Consider the following 12,688-nt stretch of genomic DNA (forward strand, 5'->3'; position numbering starts at 1 on the left):
CAAATGCAGCAGAACCAACTCTGTAGAGATACTTTAATTTATCAACCTGTCTGCCAGAACTAAAAGCTCAGCAGTGTAGCACAAGAAAGCAGTGATTTTGTTTATCTGTAAACATGTGATGATGTGCATCGGACTATTCAAATACAAGAACTACAATATAGGACTGCAGGTTGTTAAAGTGAAAACAAAGGTTGTGAATGATGCAGAGGAGGCAAAGTAATAAGACAGGTTTTACATCAGCTTTTGATGTTATACCCACAGCTTTAATACTGAGGACAGGTTATAACTGGAAAAAGATAGCTCACGCTGAAGAGAGGTGCTCTGACTACACTGAAAAGAAAAGATTCTCTGGTGTAATGCTGACACCTAGTGGTCACAGTGAAAAGGTACAGCTCTAAAAGCAAAACTTAAGCAATAAATTCTACTAACACGTATTTATAGGATGATTTTGAATCATCACCTGGATTGATTTCTTGTGATCAGGCAGGATGTCCACAGGTATCAGACACTTTAATTTTGATTTAATACTTCTTATGACATTTTCAAGATGTTTTTAAGACAAATTAAGACTGACTTTTGGACAAATCATCTTTCTTATTCAAGCATTTGCAGGCAAGTAAAAGCAGTCCCATGCAGAGGAAGGTTTTATGTGGGAATATTATTAGACAATGGTAGGTTTAAAAATTTGAATCAGAAATGTGGACGTTAATGCAAAAGAGCTTGACACATTTTGTCATAAATAAGGTAAAAGATGGATCAATTAGATAAAAGATTTGTGGCAATTATTAAGACCTCAAAACTTGGGAGGGTTGATGGTTCACCTTTGAGGGGAAACAATGTGAATTTAAACCGTGAAGATGGAGGGTGGATGAGTAGGTTTATAATGTATTTTGTCTGCGGTGTGATTTTCTGTCATGATGCTCCTTTAAGTCATTGTGCTTTTAAAATTCCCAATAAAAATCAAAAGGCCTCATATTTATGAAACTGAATTTTTTTAGACTTTTTAAAGGACCTGCAGACCCTTACCAACCTACCCATCCACACCCTTATCAACCAACATATAGAAATTCCATATAAACCATATCAGACAAATTAAGAGCTGTGGTAGAAATCCTTTATCAGTCTTGCAGACAAAGAGTGACCTATGTACATGGAGGACTGTTGATTCAACAAGGACAAAGTGAAAGACACAAAAATGTAAGGTTAGAGTGTACTTACAAATCAAAGAATGAACAGTAAAATCATATTTGCACAGTACAGATCTGTCAAGTAACTGTCTTACAAGGCTTATAGGACAACTTTACAAGTTTGACTCAACAACAGGAATAAATGCCCGGAAAAGCACTTGAATGAGACAAACATTAGGCAGAATTCCCACAAAGATTAAGCCTAATGCTCCAAAAGCAGGAGGTAATACCCACATAAAAGAAAAAGGTGAAGTAAGTAAGGCAGTTAACTAGACTCTCTCACAAAGATTAATGAATTAAGTAGTAGTAAATGGTATAAAAGCACATTTTAACCAACATTTATACCTCTGACAGCTTCATTTACTGACTGAATTCAAGCGAATGTGTTGGATTTAAAGAAAACTATGATCTACTATGTAAAACAAAGTACTGACAAAACCCGTGTATGCCACACCTTTGAAAATCTCTCCTTTCAGCAAAAAAAGAAAAAAAAATCAAACCATGCCAGAGGAGAGGACGCAAAGCTTTGAAATAAAGATAAATGTTCTTAAAAGTAATTTACAAGTGAACAGCAGGCGGTCAGGTCACTCTGATGTTGCACACAGGGTTGTAAGGCGATTCTGTCAAGAAGAAGGGAAAAAAAAACCCACACAATTAAAAGAGTAAAAGCACATGCAAATATTTCACACCTAAAGAAATGAATCAACTTTTCAAAATTTTTTCTGTTTTCATCTGATTATTTTATAACAGAACTTGTGTAGACAGGAAGTTTTGTGAGAATGAAAGAGAGAAAACCCGTTATCAAAAATATTCATTTATGTGAAAGCAAAACAGATCCACAGTGACACTCCAGCAGTGAGTAATATACCTGCAGCAGCCGAATGCTCTTCAGAGCGGTGTCATCCAGTAGAGACAGGTCCACTGAGTCCATCTGACTGGCCAGTAGCTGAATGCTCTGGATCAAAACATTAGAAGACATTTGTTTGGTTAATTACCCACAGGTCAGAGGTCATATAATAACTTATTCACAGTGGTGTTAAAATAAATATAGGTCTAACAAACAGAGACGAGACAGAAATACTTGAAGATCCTTAGTACTATCATTTCATGGAGTAATATTACAGTAAGAATTAAGATTCTTACTGTAATAGATTTTGTTATTTGAATAAAACGCTGTCCTGTAGGCTCCAGAAGTCTGAGCCCAGCGGACCGAACACTCACCTCTCCATTTCCGATGGGGACGTTGATGACAATATCCTCATTCCCTGCTGCAATGGGAGAGCCGTTGACTGAAATGCTATAAACCCTCTCTTTGTGGCGGGGAATCCTCACGGCGGGGGTCTTGGGAAGCCTGAGGAAATTTAGATTGAATGGTGAGTATTATGAACCCCCCACTGTGTGCAATGTCTTCTGATTTAAAAGAGGATCCAAGAGAGTAAAAACTGCACTAGGTGCTCCATTACAGCAGCGTTTCAAATGAGCAAGATAGCTGTGAGAACAAGTCTCCAGTGCCCACATAATGTGTAACACATAACGATGCTAAATCCACTTGCAGATCAGATCTATAAAAGCAAAGGAGCAAGTGCTTTAAAGATCAATCTGAGATTTAATGTAATAACAGTACAGGAATTTCTGCCTCAGTGTTAAATACTGAATATAGCACATAAAGGCACACGCAGATGTACGTAGTACACTGCTGGGTTAAACATTCTCTTGCTTGCAATTTAACAGTTTCACATGTTGCTGCCAGGTTCTTATTCACTCTATTTGGGTGGTGTAGTTTAACCTCAACAACTAGGCAACCCTTCTCCAGCCATCCTTTGTTCCACAAACAGGGAGAATGGTGGCTATAATTTAACAGAATAACTAGCATAGTGCCGCAGTGACTATAATGGCTACTCACCTTGGGTCAAAACGCGGAGTGATGAGGGGAGTGGGGCCCATCATCAAAGAAGAATCCAGCATACTCCTGGCAGGAGTGACCAGTGGCTTTCTGGTCGATCTGAATCCAGATAGAGACATGTTAGTACGACATTACTGGGCTACTGAACTTAAGGTGTACAAAACGCTAAAGAAACAAAGGTCGCACCGTCTGATGGAGGTGTTCTGCTTGTTGACTGCCAGCGCCTTTGCTCTTTTTGATGTAGTCGGGGGCTTCCTTGTTGCTTTCCCCTGAATTAGGAACAAGCAGTTAAACACCATAAAGTGAAAGTACATTAATGACATTACATAGCAGTCATCTTCTCTGTTCATTCAATAATGCTCTCAAACTCTTCAGCCATGTTTTCTTCCTCTAATGCATGTGTGAATTAAAATCAGACATTACCTTCCTTGTTGTGCTCGGGGTGTTTTCATCCTCTGGACCGGATTTGGCTTCACCTTTTTTCTTTGTTGCTATGAGAGACAAAATAAACAGGGATGAAATCCACTTCAAAAGTTGATTAATTTTGATAAATTTTAGCTTTTTAAAGCTAAAATTTTTGTCCAAATTGAAAAAATTTGTTCAGCCGATGCCACGTAGAATCGGCATTAGTGCTTCAATATACTTGTTTGGTTAAAAAATAAGAAAATACAAAAAGAAAATACAAAAAGTAGTTTTAACATACTTTTCTTGACTGATTTCAGAAGGACTGCGTGGTCCTCAGCCACAACGCTGTCAACGATAGCAGCTTCCTCTTGTCTCTGTTAACAGACACGTCGATCGAGAACTTAATGAGTGTTTAGTACAGCACAGTATGTGTGCCTGCACAAGCCAAGAGATTCTGACACTTGTGACACACTGTGAATCATGACAGACAACATGACATTATGAGAAAGATAATCAACTCACCTTTATATTATCCACCTCTGGTGACTTTGGTTTCTCACACTCTACAGAAAAAGAGGGGGGATTTGATGGTGTTTAAAAGGGATAAACAATACGCATAGTGCCAGTGCAGATCAACTGTTTTACAAGTAACAGACTCTGTGTAACAAGGAACAAGTCTCTGTGGCCCAGTTGCAACATTTCTTCAAACAACCTTCACAGAATTGGGATTTGGGTTTCATTATTCTGAGAACGTTTGTGTTCACTCACTTAAATGTTCCAACCAGGCCATTTGCCTGACAGCCTTGGGGAGCTTAATTACTGCCATGTTGTAGCTGTTGTCAACATCTTTCAGCAACTGGTTGATCCTCTCTTTCAGCTGTCCAACTCTGGTCTTCACTGTCAAAACAGAGCAAGAGTTTTAGATCACACTACCCAGTAGTTTATGGCCCTTTCATGATGATGCATTACTGGCAAGACTGGACAATATATTGATATTATGATATGAGACTAGATATTGTCTCAGATTTAAGTGTTGCCTTTTCCTGGCAGCATTACAGTAACGTGATGTAATTTTCTGAACTTACCAAACTGTTCCAGCTGTTCTATTGTTATTTGTCTTTACTCACTTAGGTATTATATCCACAGTACTTATGATTATCTATAAAAAAAAATCTCATTGTGTGAAGTTTTTGTAAAAGCAGCAATATTTAACCCTACATTGTCACGCAATATCAATATGTATCAAGGCATCTAGTCAAAAATATTGCAATATTTGATTTTATCCATGTTGCCCAGTCTTAATTAGTAATAATAATCCAATAAAAAATTAACTTGATACTATAACCTGATTTCTGCTGATTACAGATTTATCAGTTTGAGCATATGTTGACCAGTAAATTACAAAAAAAATTGCAGTACAAAAGGTCAGTGGAGACACTATTGCTATTACAGTTTGTTGAACAGAGGATACTGCTTTATTTGTCCGGCTCAGTACATATCTTGTCACAATTCATTGCTAACAATGTTATAATGGTATATTGTGTTTGTGTATGTTCAACCAGTGTCTAGTGTCCAGTGTCAATATCTGTATCGCCCCATAAATTCTGTCTGTAACATTATGTAATCTGCATACCAAACCATGGTATGGTCCTAAGGGTAGTGTACACAGCAATATACAGTAAGCCTGCCTGGGATTGATGGTCATTTCTACTCAAGTCAAACAAGCCATTTATGGATGGTCTTTCTTCTACTTCTATATCTGATCTCAGAGGTTTTGACTCAGATGAAAGTAGGACACTTGATCTTTTTCTCCAGAAATTGAAGGTTGGAATCTCTGGGAGCTAAATATAGTATGGATTTAATAATAACTGTGAACAACTGGGGATACTGGGCATGAATTGGATCAATGTATATAAGAAGTATCTTTTAATTTCATTATGATGTGTCTCTCATTGTGTAAGTGCAGTGCCTTATTTCATTTTGGTCATTTTTTTTATCCTTTAAGGGCCTGTCCATTATGGTTTGTGTGGTTGCTTCTTCAGAAAAATGAATAAAATGAAACAAGAATAAAACAACAACAAACATCTGTATACAGCACACTTTACTGGGCACTTCTTCACAAAGTGTAACCAGAGGGCACTGTAGCGAAAAAATAGGTGAACTCTATTCACCTTCGCTGTCGAAATCCTCCAGAAAAGCTTCCAGCTTGGCCGTCTTTGGATTGTTTTTCCGTTGTTTCGTCGTCCTCTTCCTGGGAGCCATGTCTGCATGGATGGGCAGCGAGAAATAAGTCAGTTTATCCACATCTGAACATACGAGACAGTTTGTTTTGTGTAGGATATAACTGCGTCCGACATTTTAAAAAGAAACTGCCGACATGCGATAAGCTAACTAACGTTAGCAGCTAGCAGCAGTTAATGCTAACGTCATTTGTTCGGTCGCAATTTGGCTGACGTGCTTCATTGTCAGTCTCCTTCACATGCACACACATTTAATAAAACAAAAAATAATTCGTTTGTACCACGGTGACACGTATTTTATAAACAGTTACTTACCTAATTACGTTTTTCTTCGTCGGAGAGTCGACACTATCTCCCGTCTTCACAAAGCCGTTTTCAAATATCCGCGCGGGGAGGGACCAGACGTTGACTCGACCAATTAGAACGCGCATTTGCTCTGCATCATAAAAAATAGTTCTCGACCAATCGTAGCACCAAACGTCAGTGTTTACATCAGGAGGACGGAAGTACGTTCAGGCAACATGGTAGAAATGTGATGTTGTTAGCACATGAAATTACTACATTGTAAAGGCTGACAGACATCGCATTGAAGGAGTCCGTTACACCAAAACGGATCGAAATAGTTTTACCTTAAAGATCCGTTTATCACACACATGCGGCTTTGAGTTCGTGGTCAACTAATGTCTAAAATCAACACCTGAAATGTCCAAACCTGCACCGCTTCTCTCACTTCACCAAGCCCTGAGGAAAAGCTTCCAGAGTCTTGAGAACAATCAGAAAGTATGGACGAGTGTGTTGGCCGAGTGCAGCCCTCTCATGGTGTCTCTCGGGAACTTGGCGGAGCAGTCACGAGCGCTTTCCAACGTCCAAATCTCCAACACACCGCTCAGAGACTTCCCTGACCTGGAGGAGCGGCTGCGTTTCAAGCTCTCGCAAGCTACGGATACAGTGCTTGGCAAACTCAATGAGAAGATGTAAGTAGCTGGGTGAAGAGTTGCAACACAAAATAAGAATGCAGGGATGGAGCACAGGGAGTTAGACTTTTTTTTGCATGTAGCTGATATGGTAGGTTAATAATCAGTTATTATAACAGCAGCAGTGCAGGGCCAGCTCCACCTGTTAGAGGGGCTCAGGGCAAATATGAGCTATGGGCCTCAACTGATCCCCAGCATAATCCATGTGACCAAGATTGAAACATGCCTCTCTTTTATTGCTTTTCTCAAAACTTAAATTAGTTTAATTTGATGAGTTTTAAATACTTAACATTTGATTTAATGCAAGAAAGTAAAGGGTACAAAGTCAGACATCCTCTCACATATGCATGCCACTCTTTTCAGTGGTATATGCTGACTCTGACTGATTATTCATATGCTGCTGCCATTTTACTGGTTTACAGCATTCACAAAAAACCTGTCACTCATGTTTTACATGCAGGTACCACTCCTCTGAAATTGTAAAAGTAGCAACCTGTCATGACCTTATGTAGTTTGTGTCAGTAAGAGTAAGTATATGCAAGGGTGTGGGTGTTTTCTGCACTAATTTGTGCCTTTCTTGGTCAAAATAAAAGTCCTCTGCTACTTTCATTTTTTTATTCTGGGGGTAAGTGTACGTTTTAAATAGAAATGAGAATGCATCCGCAGCATCCCCCCTGAATTCTACACCTATGCCAGTGGGAGGTTGTATCTATGACACAAAACATGAACGACATAGCATTTGTAAGTGCCTCTGAATCGGCATATGCCACTGAAACAAGAGTGGCATACCATCAGTCACTTTTAGATATCTGCACTGCTGCTTATTCTCTACACTCTTTTTGACCTGTGACCAATCTTGTTGCCTTTCATTACCATGCCATGTGCAAGTTCAGTGCACGTGATGGACAAGGGTCTTCATGGCAACCTCTTTATATTCTGCCCAGAGCCCCATAAAAAACAGCACCCCTATGTGCCAGTTTTTTAAATTATTTTTATTAGATACATTTATTTGGAGTGAATTTACAACTAGATTTTGGATTTTGACAGTGGCGCCTATACTATCTATCTTTCAGGTGTTCTCTCCAGTCTGTCAGAGATTCTATCAGTAACCAGGTCTCTGGGGTCTTCCAGCTGTACGAGCAGAACGCAGACAGTCTGGATCTGCTCACTGTCACCGAGCGCTCGGCCACCACCCCCTCAGTCTCCGACATGCTGGAGTGGCTGCAGGATGCTGAGCGTCACTATCGACAACAGTATCTTTTCTGTACATGTGTGCATTGGGTTATATTATGTTCTGGGGCTTTTTTTCCCTTTAACTCACGTGTTCAGATTTCTGAGGAGGAAGACTCTGCTGCAGACTCTGAGACCAGATCATCTCTCTCTTTTAGAATCTGCTCCCAAAAGATGGAAATCCTTGGAGTCTCCCAGTACAGAAGACCACATCACAGGTAAAGTGTCTTAATGTTGATGATGTCAGTGTAGTCTGCTCTGTGCATATAATAACTAATTAATCATATATAGATGATTCTCTTGTAAAAGTTGTAAAGTGTATAGATATTTTTTAAGCCGCAACATGAAGTTTGACAGCAACATCCTTTTGTTTAGAATCATAAATCTTTTTTAGAAATGCCCAAAATAGCAGTTTTTGACATGTAAATATGAAGTCATGACTTTTAGGTAAGGTTTTCAGATTTTTTTTTTTTAATATAACTTTTAATGACCGATAAGAGGACTCTGGGATCAGTAAATGTAAAAAATGTTTTAAAAAGAACAGGAAAACTTTTAACCTACCCTGTGAAAGCCATTTGATTTGGTCTAATGTCAGTATACATAATTTATGCTTTAGTACAAGCTGACTCGAGACCAGCACTCAGCCAAATCTCTAATAGCTGTTGTTTTATTTACGGTCAGTGATAGTAGTGGGGGTGATGAAGATTTGCAGGTCAACTAATTATGTCTCTGTCTGCTTTCAGATATACTTTGCAAAGTGTCCTTCTTTATTGAGTGCCAATGATGAGAGCAGAAGCAACATGAAGGGACTCTGACCACCCTCTGAATCAGACGGTTTCCCAAACAGGCTGGAAGACAAGATTGGGATTGTGAAACGAGTACTGAGAAAACATACATATATACCTCAGATAGACGGTAATGGACTGGATCATATAAATGTACCTGGACATGTTCTTGCAGGCTAAAAAGTTTTTTTTTTCAGTGCACTGATGTGTGTAACTTTTAAAATTACATGCACCAATTTTTTTTTTTACCGGCACCCAATTTTTTCTTACTGGACCACTGGGTGTATTAATCTTCTTTCCCAACACGTCTGCCATGGCAACTGCTGGATCCATAGAAAGAAATCCATTGTGGACTGCTGCAGCATTTTCTTTTTTGTGACAGTTCAAGTATGACGATGTTTTATAATGTAATTTGAGCTGACTTAACCTTTTAATTTTTTCAAAAAATGTACCGTAAAATAACTAACTATAAAATAAATACAATTTATACATGGTCATAGTCAGGGTCATCCTGAATAGGACTGCACTGACAATTTCAGCAAACCTCTGAAGGAAGATTTATTCATTTAATTTATGAGAGTTTTAAAATTCAAAGAAATCCAAGCAGCAGTAGGTTTGACTGCAGTGTTTTATATGCTGCTGTTGCACTGCAGCTCTTTCTTGTCTGTCCATGTGCTGTCAGTGTCCTTTTTTTTGCGTCACAGTATTGTCAGTTATAAATATGTTTTTCATTGCATGAGAAAATGAACGTGTGGCATGACAGCTCGTGAAAAGTGTCAGTTGCAAGAGTTTTACAGTGAGTGCCCTGTGCAACGTATTTTCTAAACCATGGTATGTGTACCAGTGCATGTACAGCTGAAAATTACGTACACAGCTCACATTTGACATGCACTAATGTCCATATGCACGTGGTGTTTTGAGCCCTGTCTCGGATGAGAAGTGTGTGCATGGACCAGACTTTGTATGGTAATTAAAGATGAAGAGGAAATTACAACATTGACTTTTTTTCCACAAAAGGACCCTGTAGTGTCATATTATACTTGACTGACAGTATTGCTGTCTGTGGTGTGAAAATGGCTCGAACAAATTGTATTTTTCAGAAACAAACCTGCACTCACACAAGGATGAAGACCACTGCAAAACATAGTTAGAGAAGCACGCTGTAAGAAGCTTGTTTTATTTCACACTTCCAGTGTAGGCACACTCAGAGGCTTTATGTGACAAATGGAGAGGTAATGACACTGTCAGAGAATAACTGCTTAAGAAATCACCGCAATCTTCACAACATGAGCCATCATTAAAGCCATCATAACAGTCATCCTTTTTGATTTGACAATATAGGCAATGGGCTTTTTTCAGGCACTACCATGAATCACAGTGCAATAAAACTTCAAACAAAAGTCAAAGTACCAAAGACAAGTTAAACATTACAAAGAGATATACAAAAAATATATAAGGTGAATATATTAATAAATATATATTTAAATTTATAGCTTAAAATTCACAGACTTAAACCTTGAGAAGGTAAATGTAGGAAAGAACCAGAGTTTAACCTCCTTCGTCTCCACCTGCTGCTGTTCCTTCCTCCACTTCCTACACATACTCCTTTAATGGTACACTGTTAGACGTGATAGGTTTTGGGGGATCTGGCGCTGAAGCGGGTGAATTAGCAAAGCTTCGGCCTATGTAGCCCCTGCGGTACCTGCCGCCCCTCTCCATGAGGGGGCAGGTGCTGCTCAACACAGCTCCGCTGATCATGAGAATAACCGCAGAAGCCCAGCCCAGATAAATAGCCTGCCCCAGCTCTCTTTTGTGCATCAGCGGCACATTGGGGTTGTAGAAATCCTGGACCACGGTGTTGGCAGTCCAGGAAACTGGAATCAGCACACACAGACCTGTCAGAATGAAGAGAACCCCGCCTGAGAGTGCGATGCCCGCCTTGGCCCGGCGGTCGTCGCCGGCACAGGTGGTGCACTTCATGCCGCAGCAGGACACGGTGCAGGACAGCCAGCCCATGAAGATGGCCAGACACATGAGGGCGCGGGCCGCCTGGATGTCTGGAGGCAAGGCCAGCATGGAGTCGTATGTCTTACACTGCATGTGGCCAGTGGTCTGGTAGATACAGTTCATCCAGATGCCTTCCCACTTGATCTCTGAGGTCAGAATGTTGCTGCCGATGAAGGCTGAGACCTTCCACTGAGGCAAGGCCGTGACGGCGATCGCCATGATCCAGCCAGTCACCGCACACGTGAAGCTGATCAGCTGCATGCCAGTGTTCACCATGATGACAGCACTGTTTTAGACCAATGTCTGATGAATTACTGGTTCACCTTTGTCTGTAAAAGTTGCCTCGTTTGTTTTCCTTGTTCGTTGCCTTAAAAGTCCTTCTGTTCACTTGTTCCCTTCCTGTCAGGCTTCCTACGGTCTTTGCCCCAATGCCACTTTATCAGCATCCATTTTCTTCTCTTTTTCTTTTCCTCTTCAACATCTGCTCACTTTTCACTTCCACGTGCCCTCAATTCGCCGTTGCCCAGAAGTAATCACTTGCTTTCCCTCGACAGTCATCCACCTTTTCAGAGGATCAGAGGCACTTTCTCCTTCTTTTCATTCCTCAGTTTGAGTCAATGCATTATTGAGCAGCTGATAGCTGTGCAGCCACCTGTGGCAGCCCGCAGTAGCAGGATCGATCAGGCTCCGCAGTCTCCAGGCCTTGTGGATGAAATGGATCTCAGCCAGGTCTTTTTTTTTCCCTTTTTGGTTGAAGTGTTTCTTTGCCTTCAGCTCTGGTTCAAATCCAGAAAGCCAATTGTTGAGCTGCAGCGTATTTCAGTGTCACACTCCCGGTATGGTGTAGCCTTACCTAGATGGATCAGACTGATATAACCTGATACCCGGATTCAAGGCCACTGATGCTGCTGTGCGTGTATCCTGTCACGACAAGGTTGAAAAGGGTGATGCTTGATTACACAAGAAAAAAATTGGTGTGGCTTTTTACCCTTTCTTGGACAGAAATTCAATGTTCAGTCCTCTTGAAATAAATGGAGCAAACATCCTGTAGAGATGGACACCAAGCTGTTTAAGAGTCAGTCAAAAGAGGTTACTCCAGCCACCTTTTCAAGCAGGTTTTTCCAAGAATCCTCATCAAACTTCGCACAAGACAGGCTTCAAATCTGTTCCTCTAAATCACAAAAAAGCAGCCAGCAAACCTCGTCATCAGACGCTGCTGCTGTTGCCAGCTGAAGTGTCTCCTTGTTGACAATAAACGGCGCCAGGGTCCAAGCCTTGATGAGGCCACTTCAGCTCGGCTTCACCCTGCCCCCAACTGCTTCCTTTGGTAGCAACGTAGCCCAAATGGGTCAATCTGGTTCCAGACAAGGTATAAATAACAAATCAGGGCCGTATAGTGAGACTTCTGGGTAAGTAGAGCATCTGTCCACTGCCTCCCATCTTCAGTACCGCTGTAGACGGTCCAACCTGCGAGAGCAACACTGAACCCTAGGCAGAAAAAAAAAACAGCGATGCAGGAGGGAGGGCGGGAGGGAGAGGGCAAAAGAGGGTGAGACAACAAAAGGAGAGAGGGATGGATGGCCGAGGATGGAGCGCTGGCCATAGGTGGATCAGTTAACACAAAGACAACATGTGGGGGGGCCTCGACAATGAGGATTACACACTTTGTATTGCTTTGTGCAGCACAAACTCGCATGTATTTTAAAGGAGCTTTCACAAAAATTAGCTTTTTGTCTGCAGTGAAAGAGAAAGCTTCACAAAAGGGTTTTTTCTCTAACAGCGACTGAGGTTAAAATGCTGAAAAGCTACAGGAGAAATACACAGGTTTTTTTTTTGTTTTTTTGTTTTTAAAAGAGGTCTGTTGTCTGATTGTGTCATCTGGACAAAGGAAGTTACAAAACCCTGAATTCTGACACCTTTAATCTTTTTTTTTTTCAGTCAAATATCACAAAATTGT

General features: G+C 40.6%; 3 protein-coding genes across 3 annotated transcripts; 1 reads left to right on the forward strand and 2 right to left on the reverse strand.

The window, feature by feature from the left end:
• Nucleotides 1–1,100: 1,100 nt before the first annotated feature.
• cdca8 (cell division cycle associated 8) lies at nt 1,101–6,183 on the reverse strand. Its single transcript, XM_033636306.2, has 11 exons — nt 6,051–6,183; nt 5,667–5,759; nt 4,264–4,392; nt 4,018–4,058; nt 3,794–3,869; nt 3,514–3,581; nt 3,277–3,359; nt 3,091–3,189; nt 2,409–2,538; nt 2,056–2,142; nt 1,101–1,807 (listed from the first exon to the last, which is right to left on the reverse strand). The coding sequence occupies exons 2-11, from the start codon at nt 5,755–5,757 to the stop codon at nt 1,772–1,774; spliced, it is 840 nt and encodes a 279-aa protein (XP_033492197.1). The 5' UTR covers nt 5,758–5,759; nt 6,051–6,183; the 3' UTR covers nt 1,101–1,771.
• Nucleotides 6,184–6,212: 29 nt separating this feature from the next.
• airim (AFG2 interacting ribosome maturation factor) lies at nt 6,213–9,718 on the forward strand. Its single transcript, XM_033636307.2, has 4 exons — nt 6,213–6,709; nt 7,783–7,962; nt 8,039–8,157; nt 8,683–9,718. Exons 1-4 carry the CDS (start codon nt 6,438–6,440, stop codon nt 8,721–8,723), a joined length of 612 nt encoding a protein of 203 aa, XP_033492198.2. The 5' UTR covers nt 6,213–6,437; the 3' UTR covers nt 8,724–9,718.
• Nucleotides 9,719–9,886: 168 nt separating this feature from the next.
• cldn35 (claudin 35) lies at nt 9,887–12,212 on the reverse strand. The gene has a single exon (XM_033636630.2). It carries the CDS (start codon nt 11,005–11,007, stop codon nt 10,318–10,320), a length of 690 nt encoding a protein of 229 aa, XP_033492521.1. The 5' UTR covers nt 11,008–12,212; the 3' UTR covers nt 9,887–10,317.
• Between the last annotated feature and the right edge of the window lie 476 nt (nt 12,213–12,688).

Source organism: Epinephelus lanceolatus, chromosome 16 (assembly GCF_041903045.1).
Source record: "Epinephelus lanceolatus isolate andai-2023 chromosome 16, ASM4190304v1, whole genome shotgun sequence".
Lineage (NCBI taxonomy): Eukaryota > Metazoa > Chordata > Actinopteri > Perciformes > Serranidae > Epinephelus > Epinephelus lanceolatus.

Coding starts and splice junctions, on each gene's coding strand:
- cdca8 (XM_033636306.2), bottom strand. CDS start 5,757: ATGGCTCCCAGGAAGAGGACGACGAAACAACGGAAAAACAATCCAAAG. Junction 3,360..3,513: donor CCCCGAGCACAACAAGGAAG/GTAATGTCTGAT, acceptor TTCCTAATTCAG/GGGAAAGCAACAAGGAAGCC. Junction 3,190..3,276: donor CAGAACACCTCCATCAGACG/GTGCGACCTTTG, acceptor ATCTGGATTCAG/ATCGACCAGAAAGCCACTGG.
- airim (XM_033636307.2), top strand. CDS start 6,438: ATGTCCAAACCTGCACCGCTTCTCTCACTTCACCAAGCCCTGAGGAAA. Junction 6,710..7,782: donor GGCAAACTCAATGAGAAGAT/GTAAGTAGCTGG, acceptor TCTATCTTTCAG/GTGTTCTCTCCAGTCTGTCA. Junction 7,963..8,038: donor GAGCGTCACTATCGACAACA/GTATCTTTTCTG, acceptor TCACGTGTTCAG/ATTTCTGAGGAGGAAGACTC.
- cldn35 (XM_033636630.2), bottom strand. CDS start 11,007: ATGGTGAACACTGGCATGCAGCTGATCAGCTTCACGTGTGCGGTGACT.